At 42.6% G+C, this 26,163-nt stretch overlaps 2 protein-coding genes across 5 annotated transcripts in view; one reads left to right on the top strand and one right to left on the bottom strand.

The window, feature by feature from the left end:
* FAM210A (family with sequence similarity 210 member A) overlaps positions 1 to 11,221 on the bottom strand; it is a 38,341-nt gene extending 27,120 nt beyond the window's left edge. The window contains exons 1-2 of one of the 3 annotated variants that reach the window (XM_062201303.1): positions 11,084 to 11,221; positions 513 to 686 (exon numbers count right to left, since the gene is read on the bottom strand). The gene's annotated coding sequence lies outside the window, so the exon portion shown is untranslated. Of the gene's footprint in view, positions 1 to 512; positions 687 to 9,791; positions 9,816 to 11,083 lie in introns of those variants that run through there. The other 2 variants (XM_062201301.1, XM_062201304.1) reach the window with 2 other exon arrangements.
* A 161-nt stretch (positions 11,222 to 11,382) lies between these two features.
* Positions 11,383 to 26,163, top strand: part of RNMT (RNA guanine-7 methyltransferase) — a 37,102-nt gene continuing 22,321 nt past the window's right edge. The window contains exons 1-6 of one of the 2 annotated variants that reach the window (XM_062201300.1): positions 11,383 to 11,472; positions 13,987 to 14,435; positions 17,086 to 17,221; positions 19,846 to 19,971; positions 23,549 to 23,661; positions 25,558 to 25,739. In XM_062201300.1, coding sequence (XP_062057284.1) covers positions 14,022 to 14,435; positions 17,086 to 17,221; positions 19,846 to 19,971; positions 23,549 to 23,661; positions 25,558 to 25,739 — 971 coding nt within the window. In that variant the 5' untranslated portion in view covers positions 11,383 to 11,472; positions 13,987 to 14,021. Of the gene's footprint in view, positions 11,473 to 12,286; positions 12,349 to 13,986; positions 14,436 to 17,085; positions 17,222 to 19,845; positions 19,972 to 23,548; positions 23,662 to 25,557; positions 25,740 to 26,163 lie in introns of those variants that run through there. The other variant, XM_062201299.1, reaches the window with a different exon arrangement.

Genomic DNA, 26,163 nt, shown 5'->3' with positions numbered 1-26,163 from the left:
AGCCACCTGTAAAGACTACTTTGACCATACTACTTAAAACCGAAACACTACTGCGTTCTCATCTTCCTTAATTTGCTTAGTTCCTTTTGTTTAGAGCATTCATCTTGCAACATTCTGTATAATTTACTTGCTTACTATGTTTACTCTTAACGGTCCCACAAGAATCAAGACAAAACAAAGGCTAGCTGACACACAGCAGCACTCATTAAATATCTGTTTAATGAATAATCAGATAAAACTATCATCTTCCTCCTTTTATAAGTGAACCAAAATTATCATTGACTACATTTTCCTCACATTTTTTTTTACTGCCATTTCTCTCTCTTTTATCTTCAACTGCCCTCTCCATTGGATTCTTTCCTTTGACATATAGATACACACCAAGAAAATAGATCTGTCGTATCTGCCCAATTTCTTCTCTTTGACCAGCAGTTTCTTAAAAACAATAGCTGCTTCTTTTTCACATACATTGCCCTCCCACCACAAACCACTCAATGAGTTCCGACTCATACCTGTTAGGCCTTTCATTCTGTTGCAGAGTTGTTCTTACCACTTACTTCCTATTTGTTCAAAGACTTGTTTCTAAGCCTCCAGTTTTCTTCTGCCATTTTATCATGGAGTTTCCTTCTCAGTCTCATCATAGCCTTCTCTTTAAGTCTGAGCTCTTTGACCATTCTACACACCGTCTATGAGTAAACAGTGTTGCATCCATTAAAGTGATGGACCACAAATTTGTGTTTTCTATCCAGATCTTTTTCCAATTCAATTTTTGTTGCTTTGAAATGCAGAAGGAGTGGAGGTGGTGGGGGGTAGGGAGAGAATGAGAAAGACAGAGAGAGAGAGATCAAGAGAGAGAGAGAAATCGAGAGAACCATCCTCTGGTTCACTCCCCAAATGCCCACTAACAACCAGGGCTGGGTCAGGAGGAAGGAATTCCATCTAGGCCTCATGTGGGTGGGAGGGACTCAAAAACTTGAGCCATCATTTGTTGTCTCCCACATGCATAGCAGGAAGCTGGATTGGAAGGCAGAGGCAGGACTCATCCCGATAAGGGATGTGGGTGTCCAAAGCAGTGGCTTAATCTGCTGTGCCACAACACCTACTCAGATTTTTTTGTCTCTCAACCAACCTGGACTGCCCAAATGTTTATTCTGGACACAAAGCACCTCATAAGGTACTCATTAATACCTAGTCCTCCCAATCCCATTTGGTGCCCAAGACAAAAAGCTACATGGAAGTCAGCCAGGAATCTTCCTATCACTTCAGTTCTTGCATCCAGTGTTTATCAAGTTTTGCCAAGTCAGCATTGTAGAGAGGCAAATTAGAGGAGCTGCATAAGAAAGAAGAGAAATGGTCAAGGAGAAAGAATGACTAAAAGAAGACAAAGACTCAAAAGAGATCTTAGATTCTCGAAAATGAAATTAAAAAACATAAAAACAATAAGGATATAAAAAAGGTCTGTCAGTGCAAAACCAACAGGCTGTTGGCCCTTTACCATGTGAGGTTCTAGTAAAAAAATGGCTGTCAATGCACCAGCCCTCACTAGACACTTCATCTGCTAGCACCTTGACTGTGGACATCCTAGTCTCCAGCACTGTGAAAAACAAAATTCTGTTAAAGTCACCCAGCATGTGGTGTTTTTTAAAAGATGTCTTTATTCGAAAGGCAGATTGGCAGAAAGAGAGGGAGACACAGAGAAAGTGGTCTTCCATCTGCTGGCTTCACTCTCCAAATGCCTGCAATAGCCAGGGTTAGGTTAAGCAGATGTCAGGAGCCAGGAACTCCATCTGAATATTCCATATGTCCCAAGAGCTTGAGCCAGCATCTGTTGCCTCCCAAATGCAAAGGCAGGAAGCAACCGTGACATGAACAGGGACTCCAATACAGGATGCGAGTGTCCCAAGTAGGGACTCTACCCAGGGGTCACAATGCCTGAACAGACTTAACACAAAATACACCCTTCCTGAAAATATTATCTCCACTGATGAAAAAAGGAGTCAAAACGAAGAACTTGAGAACGTGAGAGCTGAGGGATTAAAGTCTCACTATGGTCCGCTGAGAAAGTGCAGGTAGTTCTCATGGACTTGGACCACACAGATCACCTGCTGGGTGGCTCATCTGGTGTCACTGACTTTCCTCAGTCCAGCTCTGTCTTTCCTTGTTAAAAATGCCAGAGATGTCAACAGCTAAGATGTTCAGATCTTGAAAGGATGACTTGGTTATAATCTTTTCTATAATTACAAGTTTTAATTACACAGTTCTAATAAAGCCTTGTTCCTCACAGCACAACTTTAACTGATGATTATAAATTTAAACTTCTCAATGTTAAAACCAGTAACTTCAGCCGGTGCCGTGGCTCACTTGGCTAATCCTCCGCCTGCGGCACTGGCACCCCGGGGTTCTAGTCCCAGTTGGGGCGCCAGATTCTGTCTCGGTTGCTCCTCTTCCAGTCCAGCTCTCTGCTGTGGCCCAGGAAGGCATTGGAAGATGGCCCAGGTCCTTGGGCCCTGCACTGGCATGGGAGACCAAGAGGAGGCACCTGGCTCCTGGCTTTGGATTGGCATAGCGCGCCGGCCATAGTGGCCACTTGGGGGGTGAACCAACGGAAAAAAGGAAGACCTTTCTCTCTGTCTCTCTCTCTCACTGTCTAACTCTGCCTGTCAAAAAACAAACAAACAAACAAACAAAAAACAAAAACCCAGTAACTTCCCCACAAAACCATTTTTTCTTGAAGGACAACTTAAAAAATTTTGGCATTCTTGCCTGATGTAAGTCTACAATGTATGCTGACAGAAAACAACATGACAAAAGCTTCAACACCAGAGGTAAGATTCGACATTTTGCAACTACCATCTTTTAAGTTTTTTCTCAAATTACCATGATTTACTCTTTCTATTTTCAGCCCCCTTCTTCCTTACCACCAATTTAAGATCTCCAGCCTTCAGAGCAGTTCTTTCAAAAAGCAATTTATTTGAAAGGCAGAATTACAGAAAAAGGGAGAGACAGAGAGAGATCTTCCATTCACTGGTTCACTCTCCAAGTGGCTGCAACAGTCAGGGCTGGGTCAGGTCAAAGCCAGGAGCCTGGTCCAGGCACGTGGGCCATCTTCCACTGCTTTTCCAGGTGCGTTAATAGAAAGCACACGTATAGGTATCACAGGTGGCAGCTTAACTTGCTACAACAATGCCAGCCCCCTCAGCACTTCTTAAACTAGTAAACCTTGCACTAGAACATAAAAGCATCCCAGGGGTACCCATATGTATACAATCTTGAAAATATTTAAACACGTGAATTAGCACAGACTTGTAATTCCAGCCAACCTCTGCAGAGACTGGCAGATGATGCCTGAGGCCAGACTCTACCAATGCTTCAAAGGTCAGGAGCAGTGAAGGACTTGACTCTGAAATATTCACTGAGCCATCTCCTAGCTGCTCAACACTGCTCCAGGAAACTTAATTCATTGTTTTCTCAACAGCATTAGAACTTCTCAAGGGGTAGGAACCAGAGTATTTTCTTCTGCACCTTCAGATCAGGTACAGCAGACCAATGTAAAATGGTTATAAAGCGGGGCTGGCGCTGTGGTGTAGTGGGTAAAGCCACTGCCTGCAGTGCCGGCATCCCACACGGGTGCCGGTTAGAGTCCCGGCTGCTCTACTTCCAATCCAGCTCTCTGCTATGGTCTGGGAAAGCAGTAGAAGATGGCCCAGGTCCTTGGGTCCTTGCACCCTCATGGGAGACTCAGAAGATGCTCCTGGCTCTTGGCTTCAGATCAGTGCATCTCCGGCTATTGCGGCCAATTGGGGAGTGAACCAGCAAATGGAAGACCTCTCTCTCTGCCTTTCCTTCTCTATGTAACTCTTTCAAATAAATAAATAAATCTTTTTTAAAAAAATGGTTATAAAGCAACAACAGAGTTTTTCACTGACCAACTACCAAATGCTTGACATTACACACAATTGTAACTCTTCTGGCACTTGGTATATGTGCAAACAGTCACTGCCTTCAAGTAAAGACTGGAATTGTAATGTATTTATGGAATTGTAAAGGATTTAAGAATTCCCAAGTAAAGAGCAAGTGCAAATTACTTTACTTGGGAAAAGTGACACGCAGCAAGAAGGATAAAGTGAACTTGGTGGCTTCTGTTTTTCACCCTGTAGAGAAATCTGCCCAAAACAATTATCTAGCTAACTGGTCTTCTCTGACCTTTGGCTTTGTACACAGGAACCAAGAGAGAACTAAACTCCTGAGTTTAACTTAGGATCCCAGATTACTGCTTTCTGAATTACATGTAACTGTGTATTCTTTATTATTAGCTTATATCCACATCAATGAAAAGTCACCAAAAGTATGAATCTGGAGAGCTGGATAACAAAGAGTTCATCCTCTTGAAAAAACAAACTCATAAGTGATTCAGCCGGTTGCCAACTATGTCTGCACAAATTTTGCATTCCAACATTGGGGAAATAATCACAGGGTGGCACAGGGACCTACTGACCCACTGGGGTGAACCTGAGCTAAAATTCCACTGACTACCTGAGCTGCATAAACCTCTACTCTGAATGGTGGGCCACAACAACATTTTGGGTCATTCTGTCAGTTCAGTCAGTGTTTGGTAATCCTGGAAAAGTCTGATTATTTCCTTTTCTCCAAAGCATAGTCACTCTGGCAAAAAAAGTCACAGGTCCTTTTGTAAAAGACTAGGGAAAAAGCTAACGGTATAAATTTTTGGCAGAAGAGTGATGTTGTGTCTCAAAAGGGCCCAGCTGGGGCTGGCGCAGTAGGTTAAGCCGCTGCTTGCCAAGCGGGTATCCCAAATGGGCACCAGTTTTAGTCTCAGCTGCTCTACTTCAGCTCCAGCTCCTTGCTAATGGCCTGGGAAAGCAGCAGAGAATGGCCCAAGCACTTGGGTTCCTGCTATCCCTGTGGGAGGAGACCTGGAGGAAGCTCTTGGCTCCTAGCTCCTGCCTGGATCCACCCTGGCCATTGAGACCATTGAGGGAGTGAATTAGCAGATGGATGGTCTCTCTTTAGCTGTCCTTCTTTCTCTCTCTGCAACTCTGCCTTTCAAAAAGTAAATCTTTTTTAAAAAACAAGGAGGGAGTTTCAAAAGTCTCCCTTCATTCAAATGGTTATATCTGTAAAATGACTCATATTTGGGAATTGATTAAGAGAATATCACTGTTTTGGTCATTCAGGTTAAACTTCACTTGACTTAGAACTCTTCTGTTTAGGGGCTGGTGCTGTAGCGCAGTGGGTTAAAGCCCTGGCCTGAAGCACCAGCATCCCATATGGGTGCCGGTTCTAGTCCCGGCTGCTCCTCTTCTCAACCAGCTCTCTGCTGTGGCCTGGGAAAGCAGTGGAAGACAGCCCAAGTCCTTGGGCCTCCACACCCCTGCATGGGAGACCAGGAAGAAGCACCTGGCTCCTGGCTTCGGATCAGCGCAGCTCCGCCCATTGCAGCCATCTGGGGAGTGAACCAATGGATGGAAGACCTCTCTCTGTCTCTACCTCTCACTGTAACTCTCAAATAAATAAAATAAATCTAAAAAAAAAAAAAAAAAAAAAAAAAGAACTCTTCTGTTTAAACAGATCAAATCAGAACTCAGCACTTGTCCTTTAGTTCTCTTTAAGGGACACCATGATCAATCAGCCAAGATTACAGGTCTCTGTGAGCTTAAATAGTTTGCTCCATTATGGTACCATGCCTGCTTAGTTTTTGGTGATGAAGTGCTGCCATCTGGTCCCTCCCACCTGGGTCCAACAAACCCCACTCCATGGAAGGGTTCCCAGTACAGCAGCAGCAGCCCCCACTGTAATTTCTGATCCACACAGAGGAGCACCCATAGTGCCCTTCACAGATTCTGGGGCTCTCTTAAAACATCTGCCTCTCACCATCCTGATGAGTGATCAAAGTGTGTCCTCTGCACCCCTGCAGACTGGGTGAGCAGACCTCCTGTGTTAAACCCACCCTAGCACTCTGGTCTCCCTAAGCCTCTGGGGCCCTTCCTCTGCAGTGAACCTCCTGGCACTTCAGCCTCATTCCATGTAGGCTACTTTCTAGTTCATGTTTCAACCACCTGCCAACCAGGCAACCAGATCAACCAACAAAACTGTTAAGAGCCCTCTCTAATTCCTCAAGTCACAGAACTGAATCCAGAAGCTCTGCTGGATCAGTTGGTTCACCTGCTCCAGCTTCATGTTTCCTCCATGATTTTTTTTTAGCCCACACCCTTAAAACTCATTCCCAAGCACATTCCCAATATTTCTGTCTGCATAAATTTTTTAAAAATGCAGTTTTTTTTTTAAAAGGATCCTCCTCATGGATCACACTTTATATCTTACCCTTCAGGACCTGCTGCATTTGAGTCTTGTAGTTCAAGAAGCAAAGAGGAGAAGTGGTATGTCAAGAGAACCGGCAGTGTCTTGCAGGGCAACTAACTCAAGTGGAATCCTGACAGGTTCTTTAGGCAAGGCAGAGGAAACCTCCTCAAATAGGGGTGGAAGGACTGCTTTTACTTGCAAAACAAGATGAGAACAGAACTTAGAGGTTTACTATCCCAACCTTCACCAGGATCTGGATCTTCTGAACATAGGTTCCCTTTTGGAATTTGAGGACCCATTTCTCCTCAGTCAATGCCCTCATTTAAACAGCCTGTACCTTGTGATGCTGGGAATTTATCGGCATTGTAATTCAGTCATTTTCAGGATAAGACTCTGGGTTTGGGTTTCAGCAACCTCCCCTACTCGGCTATGACAAGGTTTCTGTAGGGCAGCGACAGAAATTCTTAGGTGAGTTATATGGAGCTTAAGCTGGGAATCCGAAGCCCTGAGTTCACCCTATTCTGCTCTTGGTTTATCCAGCAGACTGAGGACCAACCGGCCAATCTCATCAATCTGAGAAAAATGTTCTAGGATCATTCAACCCCTTGCCTTCTCCAGGCATTTGAGCAGGAGTACCGAATGGTGATACTCTGCATATCTCACTGCCACACCCACACCATGAACACAGTGTTCTCTACCACTGCAGTCAGCAGTGCCTTCAAATCTAACCAGATTGGAAATTCAATCCCAAAAACTGCAGACCCATTCAGAAAATTCATCAAAATTCTTTCCTCTACAGTAACTCTTGGTTTCCAAACCTGAATCAGCCAGGGTTCTGGAGAGATACAACACCAACTGATTGAAAAATATATATAAATATCTACATCTATATCTAGATTTAGAGAGACTGTTTATTGAGGGCACTCTCCAAGTCAACTGATTGTATTAACCACATCTTCATAATACCATCACAGAAACACCTAAAATCATATTTGATTAAATAAATACTATAGCCTAGCCAAGTTGACATATAAAATTAATCATCACATATAATAAACTTACAGATTTTTCAATCAAATCTTACTTTTAACTATAGGATAAAACCTTTTAAACCTTGAAAAAAAAAAAAAGAGTATTTCATGTGCTCTAAAAAGACAGTAAAATTTCAGTATGGGTAGTTTGTTGATTGTTCCTCCTAGACTATTTGGAGGAACAATATCCATAAACTACCTCTACTTCCTGCCTAACCAGATCATTATTCTTAGGAAACTGAAACATTGTATCCACATTAAAAAAATCAATTACAGGGGGCCTGGTGTTGTGGCATAATGGGTAAAGCCACTTCGTGCAGTGCCAGCATCCCATATGGGTGCTGGTTTGAGTCCCCGCTGCTTCACTTCCGATCCAGCTCTTTGCTATGGCCTGGGAAAGTAGTAGAAGGCGGCCCAAGTCTTTGGGCCCCTATATCTGCGTGGGAGACCTGGAAGAAGCTCCTGGCTCCTGGCTTTGGATCCGTGCAGCTAAGGCCATTGCGGCCAACTGGAGAGTGAACCATTGCATGGAAGACTCTCTCTCTGCCACTCTTCTCTCTGTGTAACTCTTTCAAGTAAAATAAATAAATCTTCAAAAAAAAAGAAAAATCAATTACATAATTTGAGAGCAGACAGATACAGGAGAGAGCTAGCTTCTGTGTGATGGTTCACTCCCCAAATGTCTGCCATGGTCATGGCTGGGCTATGCCAGAGCCTGCAACTCAATCCAGGTCTTCCACGCGTCAGCAAGGAAGCTGGAATCCCCAGCAAAGCCAGGACTTGAACTCAAGCATTCTGATATGGGAGAGGGGTACATTAACCAGTGTCTTAACTACTAGGCCAAATGCCTGACCCTGCAATCACATTTAAGAAATAATTTTTATATTTCAAAAATATTTTCATCTTTATAATAGAAACACTTTAACATTATACCTCTTAGAGAAGTGCTCTCATTTCCTTATAAATTAATTAAAATAAGTCCTGTATGCTATTAAAAAATTATGAATTAAAAAAAATTTCTTGGGGCTTCATTCACTCAGTAAATACCTGGCATGTGCCAGGCATCTGGGTTAAAACATTGAACAACATGATGGCCCCTGTATTGCTGAAGCTCACATTCCAGCAAGATAACATCCTTTCCCAGCTACCAACTCTCTGTACATAATTACCCAAACATTATGAAATATCGAAACACTTTCCTAGAACCCATGTGGCTGGCAGCTTTCAGTTCTGAGTACACCTTCTCAGTGGGCACAGTTTCATTATTAGCACAGATTCTGCAGCATGGTTCTACCGCTTGACCTTGGACAATTTACTTTGTCATCTGCAAAAAAAATCATAAATATCCCCACCGGATTATGTAACAACTAAATGAGGGTGTAGTCAGTATTAAAGTATCAACTATTATCAATACTTTCATTTAATTTTCAGAAAAGCAGATTCTTTTTGGAAGTAACTGGAGAAAACAACATCAACAGTAACTTTTTAAAAGATTTATTCAATTATTTGAAAGGCAGAGTTAGAGAGGGGGAGAGACAGAGAATCTGGTTCCCTCTACAAATGGCCAGGATGAAACCAGGAACCAGGAACTCCCTCCGGGTCTTCCACATGGTGGCAGGAACCAAAGCGTTTGGGCCACCTTCTGCTGCTTTCCTAGGAGCATCAGCACGGTGCTGGATTAGAAGTGGAGCAGCTGGGGCTAGAACCAGCATTTAAATGGGGTGCTGGTGTTTGTAGGTGGCAGCTTAACCCTCTGCATTACAACAGCAGCCCCCAACACAAACGTGGAAAACACTTGCATCTGGCTCACTTACTTGATACATTACTGCTTTCAAGTATTCTTTGCCCATCCTCAACTGATTTTATACTTCTATTTAAGTTTCACAAAAACCTAAAGGGATCTCCATATATCCCATTGTGGAGTTTCTATAAACGTGTAATTAAAAGCTTTTAATTTAATGAGAAATTTCTATAAAAGTTGGGGCAGGCGTTTAGCATAGTGGTTAAGACAACACTTTGGACGCCAGCATCTCCTATCAGTGTCTGGATTTGAGTCCCAGCTCCACTTCTGATTCTAGTTTCCTGCTAATGCACATGCTGGGAGGCAGCAGGTGATGGCCCAAGTTCTCGAGTTCCTGCCACCCATTTGAAAGACCCAGATTGGGTTCTGGCTCCTGGCTTTGGCCTGGCCTGGCCCAACCCAGGGTGTTGTGGACATTTGGGGGAGTGAACCAGTGCATGATAGATCTCTGTCTCTCTCTTCTGCCTTTCAAACAGGTATTTTTTAAAAGTGAAAATCAGACTTGTTTTCTCTCAAACTGCAATAGCAATTACTTCATGACTTTTAAGCATCAGAACCAGCAAGTACAGGTCACCTAACTGTCTAGTGCTAATGTTTGCATTTGTGAGCAGTACGTCCAATCCCCAGAAACTGATTACCTTTGCAGTTGTCCACACTCATGAACCAAACATATAATAAAAAATATAGGTGCTGATGCTGTGGCATAGTGGGTAAAGCTGCAGTGCTGGCATCCCAAATGGGAGCCTTGTTGTTCCACTTCTGACCCAGCTCTCTGCTATGGCCTGGGTAAGCAGTAGAGGATGGCCCAAGTCCTTGGGCCCCTGCACCCACTTGGGAGATCCTGAAGAAGCTCCTGGCTCCTGGCGTCGGATTAGCACAGCTCTCTGGCCATTGCAGCTATCTGGGGAGTGAACCAGCAGATGAAGAACTTTCTCTTTCTGTCTCTGCCTTTCAAATAAATAAATCTTTAAAAAAAAAAAATACAGGCCCATTTATTTGAAATTGATGGCTCATTTTCATGTTAAAAACAGGCCTCATTCTTGGTTCCAAGTTTATGAAGGGTCAACAAACCTCAGAAGGGCTGACGCCTACAATTCTGAAGTGATTAGACTGGAAGGCATGAAAACACAAAGTTTGTGGAAAATGTATATTATTTAAATAACAATGCATAGACTTCCATTTTTTTTTTGCACCACCATATACTTTTAATTCCATTTTCCCACAAACTTTATTAAATACTCTTGTACCTACAGCAAACATTGCTTTCCCCAGAACCAAGTCTATGAATTAACGTTGTTGTGCCTACAAATAAGAAAGCAGACTGGTAAACACATTTTCAAACCTGCTTTTAAAAGAATCAATTTTAGCAAAAAGTATTTCAACATGATCAGTTTTACCCCCTAAGGTGGAGAGGCGCTGAGACGCAGCAAAGTAACTAAGTGCACGCACGCACCAACAATCTATCTTAAGTCTAGCAATACAGAATAACGCTCCCGTTGGTGCTCTCGGGAACAAGTGTGGGCTGCGTGGCTCCCCCGGGGGGGGAACCGCACGGCCTCCCAAATACGGCCACAGGGAGCGACCTGCCAGCCCCCAAGCTCAATGAGTGTCGACGGCGGCCGTTTCCCGGCCCCACGTCCCCTGGCTTCCGACGAGGGGAGGCGCAGCGCGCTGACGGTGAAGGGCTACAGCGCAGCTCCGAAACACTCCCAAAGGCAGGACTTGCCGGGGATACTGGCACGCACGCCTAGAGCCAGGGTGACCTCTCTCGGCCGCCGGGGACGGTGGGGCCCGCCAGAGAGGGTGACCTCCTCCCAGCAGGCGCACCCGCACAGCCCGAGGGGCCCCCCACTTGCCGAGCACGCGCCCCGGGTACTTGCTGCCCTCTGGACCCCCGCAGTACAACACAGAAGGCTCCGGCCCAGGTTACCTCTTCGCACGCTGAGGCCGCTGCCACTTCCCGCCGCGCAGGCCGGACCAGGCTTCTCGCAAGCAACGGCCAGGTCACTCGGCGGAGCGACTCGCCTGAGCGGCAATCGCGACACCCAACCCGCGGTGCTCACGCGGACGCTCGCCCCCACCGCCCCTGCCCCCCAGCCGCGCCCACCGGCAATGTGCTCCACCGCCCGCGCCCGCCCTGCGCGCCCGCTGCACGCCGCGCGCGTGGCACGACGGGACTCGTAGTTCCTGGGTGGGGGACACGAGCCGCTTTGGGCCGGCGCAGCGCCACGTGACTGCGCACTTCCGGAAGTGACGCAACAAGACAGGCGGGCCGAGCAGCCGGCGTTTCCGCAAACAGAATCGTGAATGGTTGAGCTGGTGAGTGTGGCGGCTGGAGCTCAGGCCGTTCTTTGTGTTCAGCCCCTCTGGCGCTGTGTGAGGGGGTGGAAGGGGGGCTCCGAGTTCTGATGGGAATGCTTCCTGTTAGCCTTCTGCTTTCAGGTCCTTTGCGTGGGGTTTGTTGAGAAAAGCAGCCCAAAGAGCTGCTGCTCGTCGTGTCCCAGGGCCGCGCTGAGCGCTGGCCTGGGGGATCCAGTGGGATCCACAGAAGCGTCTGCCTTGGGCGGCGCGTCGGAAGCCCGAGCCGCGACCGAAGGGGCGAGCTTGCCTCGGGAGCACACCCTCCGGGCCTCCAGGTTGGCGGGCTGGCTCACTGATGGGGCCGTGGGGCTTATCCTGCTGGGGCTTCGGCGGGCGGGCCTGGCGCCCTGCGCTCCGGAATCTGGAAGGGCGGGCAGATCTAGGCGCGCCTGGAAAGCCGGGTGGACCTGCCGGTGTGGACGCGCGTCGGAGATCCGTGTCCGAGTCGGCGCCGCGCTCCCCTCTGCTCGCTCTGCCCGGGTTCTGAGGCACGGCCTGCTCCCACGTGGAGTGTTGTTTTAAGCATTCTTTGCCGTTCCTGCGGCCGACTGGAATGCAGGGTCATTTATCCTGGCGAATAGGTTATGCTTTTATGATAACACGTCTGTGGATGTAGTGCCCCATATAAATAAAATTCACACTCCTTAAGTAGTAGTTTCAGGCGATAGCTGAAGCTAAAATTATATATGGCATAACTTTATTATGAATGTAAAGCGGATTTCTGTTTCCTTTTAGGAAATAAACAGCAGAGCGAGAAATACGAATTTCATAATTCAGTGGCCGGTTTTCATAGATAATCATTTTATGCAATTATTCTGAAAATAACCTTTCGAGGTGATTTTCGTTTCGTTTTGTCTAATAAGTTGATATCACCGTTTGGCATTGCTTGGTATTTTACAACTTCAAACAGTGGTAATGAAAGCTAATATCCCTCGAATCCCTCCCAGAATCACCCATCTGCTTAAGAAACTTGATTTCTTATTCTTTTTATTTACATATAAAGTTTTTTTCTTCATAATTTGCAAGTTCTGAATCTCACTAGTTTTTTGTTTTTTTGTTTTTTTTTTTTTTTGGTCTTTGTCTTTTGCTTGCTTTCTCCATTGGATTTGATAAGACAGCCTAACATTTTAACAGGGGTCTATTATGTTGTAAGCCTCTTGCAGACCTAATTCATATTAAATTCCTCTGTAGCTGGTGGAATGTTGAATGACTTAATAAGTGGACCATCTTAATAATTCCTAACAGACTGGTCAGTTCCCTTTCCCTTCCATGTTACACAGAGGTCTAAGAGCATATGAGTGTTTGAAAGAGAGTTGCTGGGTATTAAACTAAAGGCTGCCTTGAAATTTGTCTAAAGTCATTTCCACTCTCTTCATTTACTACCTAATTGGGACCCGTCCCCTCTCCCCCTCCATGAAATAAGGATTTCAGAAGTCCTTGCTGAAGATTCCCAGGTGTTTTCTGTTCTAAGATACCATTAGTATTCCTAGGCCAAAGTAGATATCTGATAATTCCATTTATTAAGTAGCCCAGACATTATAACAAGTACTTATGCCTTAACAAGTTTGTGTGTTTTAAAAAATTAATATCCATAGATTGGCTGAGATTGTACACCTATTGGGTGCTGTACAACTTCTCAAGTCTTGAAATGAGATTAGACATCAGCAGCCTAATTTCCTGTTCCACCTAGATGTTCTGTAGTGCCACCAGTCTCAGCCTCACACTTATGATGTCAGAAGCAGTGTGTGCAGTCTGCTGAGTTGAGACTGCACTGCCTGAAGCTGGTGGTTCTTGTGAGAGCTAGAGTCAGATCTGCACATGATTTGGGAACTAAATCTGTAGAGAAAGAATCACAATACAAATGGAATCAGTACTTACATATTCCCAGCTCATTTTTCAGTTTTAATGCCAGTAGTGACTTATCTGAAGAAGATTGTAGAAGTTTTTGGGAATTGTAATTAGTACTACCATATACTTAGAAATTCAAATGTAATATGTATTAGATCCATCATTTGATCTCTCGACAAGGAAATTTTTTTTTAATTAAAAAAAAAAAGATTTATTTATTTATTTTAAAGGCAGAGCTAGAGAGAGATAGAGACCTTCCATCCACTGGTTCACTTCCCAAATGTCCACGAAGGCCAGGCCTGAGCCATCCCAAAGTCAGGAGCCTGGAACTCCATCCAGGTCTCCCATGTGGGTGGCAGGGGTCTAGCACTCCAGCCATCTTCTGCTGGTTTCCAAGTGCTTTGGCAGGGAACTGAATCAGAAGTAGAGAAGTCAGGACTCAGACCAGTGCCCATGTGGGATGCGGGTGGTGGATTAAGCCTCTCTGCCACGACACTGGCCTCTACAGAGATTTTTTTAAAAACTCATTGATCACTGAAATTAAATAGCTAGGTTCTAGTTAAAAATATTTCAAAGTGTTAGCATTAGTGTTTAACAAGTAATATTAAAATTTTGCCATTCTAGTGTTCATGAAGTTTTATCAATTCAAGTAACCAAAAATGGAAAATTCTACAAACACAGAGGAATGTGAAAAGCTGCCTCTTGAACAGGCAGAAGCTTCAGTAAATTCGGAACCAGAATCTTCCCTCAGTGCTGGTGAAAACTCAGCAGCTTCTGGACCTGGGCTTTCTGAAAAGACTCTTACCTGTGAGCAGATAGACACATCAAAAAAGAGAAGAGAGTTTGAAGATGATCTTGTAAAGGAAAGCTCCAGTTGTGAGGAGGACACTCCTTCCAAGAAAAGAAAACTTGATGCTGAAATTGCTCCAGAGCAAAAAGGTTCTGCTGCTGATGAAAACATTTCAAAGAAAAGAAAAACGGGGACTGATGATGATACACATGAACCTTGCCCTGGGGATGGTGCTTGGAAAAAGAGAAAACTAGAACTTGAAGATGTTCCTGAAAAGCAGAAGGTATGTTAAATGTATTTCTTTTTATTTGTAATACAATATGTGAAATGAAGATGTGGAGCAGCTCTGGAATTATGCTGAGTTTTACATAATCTTAGAAGCTTTAAGAGTATTCTATTTTTAATACATATAGTTTTATAAAAGAGTAGGTTTAAACTTAATTTTTATTTGAAAGGCAGCATTACAAAGGAGGGAGATACAGAGATCTTCCATCCACTGGTTCACTCTGCAAATGGTCACAGTCGTCAGAGTTGGGCCAGGCCAAAGCCGGGAGCTTCTTCCCAGCCTCTCATGCAGTTACAGGGTCCCAAGGACTTGTATCATCTTCCACTGCTTTCCCAGGCACATTAGCAGGGAGCTAGATTGGAACTAAAGCAGCTGGGACTCGAATGGGCACCCATATGGGATGTTGGCATTGCAGGCTTAACCTGTTTTACCACGGTGGCAGATCTTTAACTCTTAATTTTTATATAATTGAAACTTCTGGTATTTTTTGTTGTTTTAGAGCACTAACTTGATGAGAAACTTAAAATCCAGTTTTACAGTTTGCTGTTTCTTATTGTTTCAGAAAAGTAGGTTGAAGTCCAAATGGTTTAATTTTTTCCTTTTTTATTAGATGTCCATCTCTCTTTCTCTTTTAATTAATTAATTTATTTGAAAGGCAGAGAAAGAAAGAGACAGAAAGCTTTTATCAACTGGTTCACTCCCCAAATGCCTGCAACAGCTGGGGGTAGCCTCTGCTAAAGCCAGGAATCTCCTACATGGGTGTCAGGGCCCAAGCATTTGGATCATCTGCTGCCTCCCAGGGTGCCTATTGGTAGGATGCTGGATCTGAAATGGAGGAGATCCCAGAACCCAACCAACACTTCAGTATAGTATGCAGACATCCTAAGCAGTGGCTTGATGTACTGGATCACAACACCTGCTTTTTTATTGCTGCTGTTTGTTTTGTTTGGAAGTAGTTAAGATTGTCATTGATAAATGTAAAAATGATACTCATCTTTATATTTCTTTAAACTGAGGTTGTTTCCAACTCTTTAAAAATTTTTTTCAGTCTTTTTTGGTTTGTTTGTTTTAAAGATCTGTTTATTTATTTGAGACCCAGTGTGGCAGAGAGAGAGAGAGATCTTCTATCTGCTGATTCATTCCACAACAGCCAGGGCTGGGCCAGGTTGAGGCCAGGAGCCTGGAACTCCATCCTGGCCTCCCACATGGGTGGCAGGGGCCCAAGTACTTAGCAGATACATCAGCAGGGAGCTGGATGAGAAGCTGAGCAGCCCAGCACTATGGTCTGGGATGCGAGTTTGGCAAGCAGCACCTTAACCTGCTGTGGCACAATGCTGGCCCCACCAACTGAAGTTTACATACAGTTTTCTTTAATTGACTACAGAAGCCTGATGTTTAGCAGGGATATTACAGAGCAAGGGAGAGCAAGTCATTTTCCTCTCAAATATTATTTTAGAAAGGAATTTGGGGGCTGGCACTGTGGCGTAGCTGGTAAAGCCAATTCCTATAGTGCTGGCATACTATATGGGTGCTGGTTCAGGTCCCAGCTGCTCCACTTCCAATCCAGCTCTCTGCCTTGGTCTGGGAAAGCAGTGGAAGATGGCCCAAGTCCTTGGGTCCCTGCACCCACATGGGAGACCCTGAGGAAGATTCTGGCTCCTGGCTTAGGATCAGTGCAGCTCCAGCTGTTGCAGCCAATTGGGGAGTGAACCACAGGATAAAAGACCTTTCCCTCTGCCTCTCTTTCTTTCTCTGTGTAACTCTGACTTTCAAATAAATAGGTAAATATTTAAAAAAAAAAAAAAAGAAAAGAAATTGAGGTAGAATCTGTAATTGGACGGAAAGAAAAGAAATTGAGGTAGAATCTGTAATTGGACGGAAAGAGCGCTTTAATGAATAGATGAAATTCTGCCATCAGCCCGGAAGAGGAAACCAGCGGATAGGCCAGGCCTTTACATTGAAGGAGAATGAGTCCTTGTAGCCAGGGCTGGGGGCTAGTGTTTCAAACATATTTTTTCAGACTTTTACCAGCAATATATGCCTTTCTCCAAGTGAAAATCTTGTACTTAAACCTGATAGATAAAATAGGTAAGTAAGAGGCACTTTACTGAAAAGGGAGGTGGGAGGACTCTTAGAGAGTGCCCAGGGAGTGACACAGACTGAAAATTGTTGGATTAGATTAGTAATAGCATGTACTGTTGAATGTAGCCAAATGAGTTCTAACACTTTTATATTTGTTTTATTTAATCTTCAAAATAATTGTATAATAATATGTATCATTATAATTTATTCCTGTTTTATTCCCTTAGAGGAACACCATCTGCTGACATTTATTGGATTGAATAAATGAGAATCCTGAAGCTGTGGGTTCTGTAATGACATTAATACTAAAATTATTCAGATGGAAAGATGAAAATGGAAATTATAAATCTAGAGTTTTTAAAAATAATAAAATAAGTGAAATTGTGAATCTAGAGTTTTTAAAAATAAGAAAATAAGTGTCTGGCAGAATTTAGTGGAGTTTCTGTGGTTGATACCATTGCTTAGTGAAGTTTAACAGTTTCAGTGGCTTCATACATTTACAGGTCAGATGCTCTTATTTTAACCATGTTCTGATCCTTAATTTTATTCCATTCTTTATTTTCAGAACCTAGAACATGGACATAGCTCAGCAGTAGCTGCCCACTATAATGAACTTCAGGAAGTTGGTTTGGAGAAGCGTAGTCAAAGTCGTATATTTTACCTAAGAAACTTTAATAATTGGATAAAAAGTGCTCTCATTGGTATGACTGTTTTTTGTATTTTATTTTGCCATTTCTTTGTTTAAATTGCTTCATTTTTCTCCTCCATACACCAAGCTCAGAGTCTTACTCAATTAATCAAATCTTGATTAAGGTAGAACTAAAACTTGACCTTCAGTAAGTTCTTTTTTTTATTACTTAATTTTATTTGAAAGGCAAAGAAAGATATCTCCCAACTGCTAGCTAATTCTCCACATGGGTAAAATAGCTCACACTGGGCCAGGCCAAAGTGCCAGGACATAGGACCTCTGTCTGAATCTCCCACATGGTGGCAAGGCCCCAAGTACTTGAACCATCACCTGCTGCCTTCCAGGGTACACGTTAGAAGGAAACTAGAATCGGAAACTCAGGTGGGACTCAAACCCGGGCACTAAAATATAATATGCAGACATCCCAAATGCCTGCCTCAAATTATTTCATTATTATTATTTTTTAAAGATTTGCTTGTTTATTTGAAAGTCAGAGTTAACACAGTGAAAGGAGAGGCAGAGAGAGAGATCCTCCATCCTCTTGTTTTACTCCCCAGTTGACTGCAACAGCTAGAGCTGCGTCGATCTGAAGCCAGAAGCCTCTTCCCTGTCTCCCGTGCAGGTGCAGAGGCCCGAGGACTTGGGCCATCTTCTGCTTTCCCAGGCCATAGCAGAGAGCTGGATCGGAAGTGGAGCAGCCAGGTCTCAAACCAGCACCCACATAGGATGCCGGCACTACAGGCAGTGGCTCTACCTGCTATGCCACAGCACTGGCCCCTCAAATGATTTTTTTAAAGACTTATTTATTTATTTATGTAAAAGTTAGAATCACAGAGATAGAGGGAGAGAAAGAATGATCTTCGATCCACTGGTTCACTCCCCAAATGGCCTCAATGGCTGGAGCTGGGCCAAGCTGAAACCAGGTTAATTAATGTAATGGCATGTTCAGCCTCCTACTTGCAAGTTCTCTCTGGACCTTACTCATGCTAATTTGTTTTTAGCTTGTCTCTTTCTCATTATCCTCAATAAAACAGATAATATATATATTTACAATGTATCATTTTTTCATTGGTTATACATTTTAGAGTCTATTTTTCACATTTTACATGCATTCTGTGATTAAGAAAGAATGTAGATGTTGAAAAGTCTGAAGTCAGACTTAACAAAATGTAATTTCCTTCTTCAGCTGTCCCAACAACTCTCAGTGAGTGGTTTGCTATCTGCAGCTGTCTGCCTCACCCTAATGCAATCAGTCAGGTCTCTGCTAAGCTCCCTTGTTGGCTTTTTCTGTTCTCAACATGGTATCATTTCTCTCTCTCTCTCTCTCTCTCTCTCTCTCTCTCTCTCTCTCTGGCATTTATGGCTTAGTAAATAGTTTGAGTACAATTTTTGAAGGTGATGAAGGTATCTTTGAAAACAATATAATATATCTTGATATTGTAATTACTGGTTTTTGCTGTTTTCTGTATTTCTTGTGCCATTTTCTTAATATTCATGATAGAGAATGAGATATGGAACACTTGTGCTTCTGTTGAACTTAATGTTAAGTTCTTATAGACAGTGAAAGACAGAAGACCTAGTGTTTGTATAGAATATTTTAACTGTTAAAATAGTACATGCATGAACTAGAAAGTATTAAACTCAGAATGGTAAGGACAGGGAAATGTAGCTCCGGGATTCAATGTTGTGACGAGTTTTAAAATTGCTGAATACTTAAATTGAGAGTTTTAATATCCTTTTAACTAATATGTAAATCGCTTGATTGTTGATGTATAGAAATCTAATTATTTATTGGCTACTAATGTGGCTTGATAGATTGAAGTGCTTATGAATTTTAATTATTATAAAACTGTATAATTTTTTGGTTTCTTGTATTTCTTTTGGTGCTAAGCATGACATTTTTTATGAAAAGTCAAGCACTCTTGTCATTCTGTAACCAACCTGATTTTTTTAGGTACATGATAATTTAAACACCAAGCTGTGGAAAGAGAAAGCTACAAAAAAGGTTATGGAAATTAGATTTTTGGGGCCAGCGCGGTGGCTCACTTGGTTGATCCTCTGCCTGAGGCACCGGCATCCCATATGGGCACCGGGTTCTGGTCCCGGTTGCTCCTCTTCCAGTCCAGCTCTCTGCTGTGGCCTGGGAGGGCAGTGGAGGATGGCCTGAGTGCTTGGGCCTCTGTGTCCACATGGGAGACCGGGAAGAGGAACCTGGCTCCTGGCTTCAGATCGGCGCAGCGCGGTCTGGTGGCCGTTTTTTTTTTGCTGATCATGAACAAGTGTTGTATTATAGAATGTAACATATCCTATTTAATATTGAGTGAAATTCATAATACAAGTCTTGTATTATAGAGTGTGACATATCCTATTTAATATTGAGTGAAATTCTGAAAGCAGACCTTCAAGAAGTTGTCTTAACTTTCTAAAATGTCAGACACAGTTTTGAATCTTTAATGTTGGATCAAGTTAACTAACTCAGAGTTGTATTTGGAAATACTTACCTAGAGTTAGAAATTAACTACATAAATGAATGTGTAATAACATGTTACATATCAATCAGGTTAGTAGGTTACTAGAGATAGCAGTTTATGTTTTATAAAATTGATGACGTTGTTTATTATGACATTTCTCTTTTAGGGGAATTTTTAGAAAAGACTCGACAGAAAAAAAAACGTGAAATTGCTGTTTTGGACCTGGGCTGTGGTAAAGGTGGAGATTTGCTGAAGTGGAAAAAGGGAAGAATTCACAAGCTTGTATGTACTGGTAAGATGAATAACGGTATTAAAAAGAAGAATGTGATTTTAGTCAGGAGACTGTAAAAATGAGAAAAAGCTCTTCGTCAACCTAGTGCTAGACTATGCCGTGGCAAGGTATCTGAGGACTACAGAGGAGATGAGTGTTTCTGAACGCCAGTTGTAAGACCTTCCTGATGGCTTTGTAGTATGGTTAATGAGCATGGAATAGCTTGTCCCTCTGTAAAGGAAGGAAACTGTCAAAGGTAGTCAAAATCATTTAGAAGGGACAGAATTGGACGTTTCTGTTGGGCAAGATAGGACAGTTTGAACATCAAAAACAGTAGTGGTTAAACCGTTCAAAGAGGGGAAAACCTTCATTGTTCACCCTCGGAGGTTGCTAAGAAGCTTACTATTCTGAAACTCATAGAATAACTGCAGGGGTCAAACATTTTCTTAACCTCTCTAATATGAACAGAATTTTAAGGTAAGCAGATAGTTTAAAGGGAAATTTCTTTAAAAAAAATTACAACAGATACATGAAAGAGGAAAAACAGTACTTCAGTATCACTATTTTTTTACCCTTGATGAAATACTAGACCCTGGCAGCAATCTTTTTTTTTGACAGGCAGTGAGAGAGACGGAGAGAAAGGTCTTCCTTTTCCGTTGGTTCACCACCAAAATGGCTGCTATGGCTGGTGCGCTGTGGCCGGCGCACTGTGCCGATCTGAAGCCAGGAGCCAGGTGCTTCCTCCTGGTCTCCCATGTGGGTGCAGGGCCCAAGCACCTGGGCCATCCTCCACTGCCTTCCCAGGCCACAGCAGAGAGCTGGACTGGAAGAGGAGCAATCCTCCACCCTGGCAGCAATCTTAAAGAGACTGAAGCTGTTAGGTAAAAGATTGACAGGAACTTTATAAATGAATACACCTGAGCCCAGCCTTTAGTCTGCACTCTGAAGAGGGAGAAGCAGACCTCATGTTCTTTCTGATGGAACGAGTTACAGGAGGTAAAACAGCACTCCTTCTGAAGTATTTCCTAAATCAGCAGTTCTCAAGTTTTTCATTGATGAGCTCTGACCCAGCAAGGCTTGTGTATGAGGTAATAGCCATTGATGTTTACCACATTAGACATCAGAGCTCTGAGATGTTAAAAGATACTGAATTCAGAGTAACAAAGTGAAGACTGGTTTGCTTTTTTCTTTGTTTTTCACATTTTTTGCAAATCCCTTTAGAGTCTCGAATAATAATAAGATTCTCAAACCTGTTTTTTTTCCTCTTTAATTTATTTTATTTATGTCAAAGAGTTACAAAGAAAGGTAGAGACAGAGAGAAGGGTCTTTCATCTGCTGGTTCACTCCCTAAAAGGCTGCAATGACCAAGGGTGGTCCAGGCCTGAGCCAGGAGCTTCTTTCAGGTCTCCCATGTGGGTGCAGGGGCCCAAGCGCTTTTGTCATCCTCCACTGCTTTCCCAGGCAACATTGGCAGGGAGCTAGATTGGAAGTAGAACAGCCAGGACATGAGCTGGCCCCATCAAACCTTTTTCTGTATTCAGTATGTTATTTTGATTAAGTGCTTGCAAAACAAAGGAATATTTCAATAATCTTTTCAGAGAATAGTGGATATTTTTGGCACAAAACTCAAATCAGTGACAGTTCCATAAAGGTTAGTTATAAGATGATATTTTTTACTTTGTTATATTAAAAATCTGCTGGTCTATCTTGCATTTCATGATTTTGTAATATTTAGAAAATACAGTTTACTGAAGTTATGCAGATCTTCTAACTGTTGACACCAATAAATAACATTTGTTTAATGTTATCACTAATCAGAAAATCTAAATATTGGGAAGATGTCCAACCCTTTGTAGTTGATAAAATGTTCTCAGAGTTGTAATTTTCCCTTGAAAGTTAAATTTTGCCCTTGGCCACAAATATACTGTTGTTTTCCTTGATAGGGTCATTGTTCATTTTCAAGAAAATACATACCAAGTACTCAAGTCAAAATGAGTTTCCCCAAAAAAGTGGTCAGTGCAGCTCACAACTGAAAACACTCAAACCAGTGCTGTTCTGTAAGAAGGCCATCAAACTTTGTTATGTAGCAGAAATGTGTTTGTTACTTCCTGTTATATCACACAAGATTTTTTTTAAGTGTGTTTAAGAGGGGGCTAGTGCTGTGGTGTAGTGGGCTGAGTCTCCACCTGTGGTGCCGGCAGCCCAATGAGTGCCAATTTGTGTCCCTGCTGCTCCTCTTTGATCCAGCTCTCTACTAATGGCCTGGGAAAGCAGTAGAAGATGGCCCAAGTCCTTGGGCCCCTGCATCTGCGTTGGGAGATCCACAGGAAATTCCTGGCTCTTGGCTTTGGGTCGGCACTCCATCCGTTGTGACCTTTAGGGAGTGAACCAGGGGATGGAAGACCTTTCTCTCTGTCTCTTCCTTTCTTTGTCTGTAAGACAAATAAATAAATAAATCTCTCAAATAAATCTTTTTTAAAAATTATATTAAAGACCTAAAATTTAATAAAATAAGATTTTGCTGCTTTATTAAGGATTTTTTTTTTTTTTGACAGGCAGAGTGGACAGTGAGAGAGAGAGAGAGAGAGAGAGAGAGAGAGAGAAAGGTCTTCCTTTTTCCTTTGGTTCACCCCACAATGGCCGCTGCTTCCAGCGCGCTGTGGCCGGCGCACCGCGCTGATCCGAAGCCAGAAGCCAGGTGCTTCTCCTGGTCTCCCATGTGGGCGCAGGGCCCAAGGACTTGGGCCATTATTAAGGATATTCTTATATGAAACTGACTCCTATATCCCCCATTAGTGTATAGTGGTGAAGAATATGTGAAGTATTCCCCATACCGCTCAATGCCTCTACACTGTATTCTTGGTAAGGAGCCAGAATTTTACCTACTGATGCACCATCTCAAAATAGGGAAAAGAGCAGGTAACATTTTATTACGAAAATAGAAACTTGGCTTTTCCAAAAGTTGCTTTATCTATAGTGTTAAATTTTAGAATTCAGGCTGGCGCCGCGGCTCACTAGGCTAATCCTCCGCCTGTGGCGCTGGCACACTGGGTTCTAGTCCCAGTTGGGGCGCCAGTTCTGTCGCAGTTGCTCCTCTTCCAGTCCAGCTCTCTGCTGTGGCCCGGGAGTGCAGTGGAGGATGGCCCAAGTGCTTGGGCCCTGCACCCGCATGGGAGACCAGGAGAAGCACCTGGTTCCTCGCTTCGGATCGGCGCAGTGCGCCGGCAATAGCAGCCATTTGGGAGGTGAACCAACAGAAGGAAGACCTTTCTCTCTGTCTCTCCCTCTCTCTCACTGTCTAACTCTGCCTGTCTTAAAAAAAAAAAAAAAAAAAAAAAATTAGAATTCAAACTGGAGTCCAAACTTTGTGATTGGATCATGATAGAATTTTTATGGTATTTATGAGAAAGCTTTGAGTTCTTTTTGAAAAATAGGGCATTTGTATGAGAACAAAGACTTTTTATTTTGTGTTAAAGGAAATGGATCCTTTTTGTGGCTACTAAAGCTGAATTTCCTGCCCAAGTTTGTCAGTTGAAATCAATGTCTAGGTTAGTACCATTACATCCAGACTGTTCCTAAGACCCTTCCACCCTTCCAGATATTGCTGACGTTTCTGTCAAACAATGTCAGCAGCGTTATGAGGACATGAAGAGTCGTCGTGATGGTGAATCTCTTTTCAATGCGGAATTTATTACTGCTGACTCTTCAAAGGTATGGATATTTTCTTGTATATGGGTTTTTTTCCTTTTTTTTTTAGTGCTGGTCAGTTTTTTTACATTTTTAGTACAGCTAAATGATACATATTAAAACTTATAACATGCATTTTCAGTTTCTGTTAGGAATTCCATTATGATAAATTTCCTTAAATGAGTGAGTACTTCAGGAAATTTTTGGCTTTAATAATTTGTTGAATCACCTGTTGCTTTTTTGTTCAGACAGGATTTAATTTCTAGTGTAGTCATCTCTTGGTACCCTCAGGAAACTGTTTTAGGACAAAATCCAAAGATGTACATATGCACAAATCCCTTATGAAATGACATATTATTTGCATATAACCTGCTCTCACAGACTTCATAGCATCTCTAAATATTAAAATACTTAATACAAGTGTGAATGCTATTTAAATAATTGTTACTCTGTATTGTTTAGAGAATAATGACCCAAAAAATCTAAATTCATACAAATGCTTTTTTTTAAAAAATATCTTGCTCTGTCATGGTTGCAGAACCTGTGGCTGTGGAGGGCCAGTTGTGTTTTTTTTTTTTTTTTTTGACAGGCAGAGTGGACTAGAACTGAACTTAGTTTTGTTCACATTGTAATTTGTTAGGATAGTTTTACAACATAGCAAAGGCTGTTTGCTTTTTCCACCTTCCACCTCAGTTATGAAGTTTTAAGGAATTCCAGAGGCATTTGAGGTAAAAGTCTCAATTTGAATTATGTCTGACTTTCTAGCTGTATTAAATTATTATAGTTACTTCAGTTGTACATATTTTGTGTGTAGTTTTCAAAATAAGAAAGGTGGTAGTATATTGCCATAAAGTTGGAAACCTTTAAAGCACTTCTGCGTTTTATAAATTGCCAGAAGCTAGGTATCTTTTTTTAGCCTAAGCTATTGTTGAAGGGCATTTTACTTTTTCAAGTGAAGCCAAGAAAGGGTCAGCTGTGAATGTCATATTTGATTGATTTGTTTTTAAACATCGTGCCAGAATCTTTAAGTTTTTAAATGACTATGAAAATAGAATTCAGATTGTTTTGTTAAACCAGGATAAAGAATGATTTCTTAGGTGCAGAAATTTGGTGCAGTGGTTAAGATACCACTTGGGACACTTGCATCCGGGTTGTAGTGTATGGGTTTGAGCTCCACTTCCCATTCCAGCTTCCTTCTAATGTGCACCCTTCGGGGCAACAGGAGTACTTGGTTCACTACCACCCACTTGGGAGACACAGATTGAATTCCTGGCTTCTGGCTTAGGCTGGCCCAGCCTTGGCCATTGTGGGCATTTGGAGGGGTAAACCAGTGAATGAAAGATCCATATCTCCCTTTCTCCCCACTTCCCTCTCCCTCCCTCCCTCCTCTCTCTTCCTCCATCTCAAGTAAAATGAAAAAAAATTTTTAAAGAGAATTCTTTCTGGGGCCGGCACTGCGGCTCAATAGGTTAATCCTCCACCTGTGGTGCCAGCACACCAGGTTCTAGTCCCGGTTGCCCCTCTTCCAGGCCAACTCTCTGCTGTGGCCCGGGAGTGCAGTGGAGGATGGCCCAAGTGCTTGGGCCCTGCACTTGCATGGGAGACCAGGAGAAGCACCTGGCTCCTGCCTTCTGATCAGCGCGGTGCGCCAGCCGCAGCGGCCATTGGAGGGTGAACCAACGGTAAAGGAAGACCTTTCTCTCTGTCTCTCTCTCTCACTGTCCACTCTGCCTGTCAATAAATAAATAAATAAAAGAATTCTTTCTGGCTTTTATTATGTGTAAGGAGGGAAAGCACAAGTTGCAGATCATGAGGAAAAGGATACATTGGTGTCAGGATATGTCTAAATTTTAAAAACTAATTTGGTAAAAATGTTTTAGTCTGTGTTGCAAAATCTTAACCCCTTTTAATTTTTTTCAGGAGCTTTTGATTGAGAAACTTCGCGATCCAGAAATGCGCTTTGACATCTGCAGTTGTCAATTCGTCTGTCATTACTCATTTGAGTCCTACAAGCAGGCTGACATGCTGCTCAGAAATGCTTGTGAGAGACTTAGCCCTGGAGGCTATTTTATTGGTACCACTCCTAATAGCTTTGAACTGATGTAAGTAGTTTTCAATGTATTGTGGTTTTCAAAGTATTCATTATTCAGCTGACAATATCAAGAAGCAGATGCTGATCAGAGAGTATATAAAACATGCTGTGTTAGCCTCAATAAGTGCTGAGCACTTTGATATTGTATTGGAGTAGATATTCACAGTTTAAGTTCAAAAGACAGATTTACAGATGAGCTTTAAAAACCCGTTTATATAATTTAGAGACTGAGATTATGTTGAGGAGGATGATAATATTGGTAGACAAACTGCAGGTCAGAACAAGGCCCAGAAACTTACCCAGTTGTTACAAAGTGATACCTATTTCCAGTTTAGCTTTGTTGGTGAGACATTGTTTCTTTTAAGTAGCTCAAAGTGTATTATTTCCTAAACCTAGCTCAAATCAAAGTATATTATTTCTTAAAAGTAGCTCAA

The sequence above is a fragment of the Lepus europaeus genome, chromosome 9 (genome assembly GCF_033115175.1).
Source record: "Lepus europaeus isolate LE1 chromosome 9, mLepTim1.pri, whole genome shotgun sequence".
Taxonomy (NCBI): Eukaryota; Metazoa; Chordata; class Mammalia; order Lagomorpha; family Leporidae; genus Lepus; species Lepus europaeus.
Note: the sequence above shows the minus strand (reverse complement) of the source record. Positions and strands in the feature narration are given on the sequence as shown.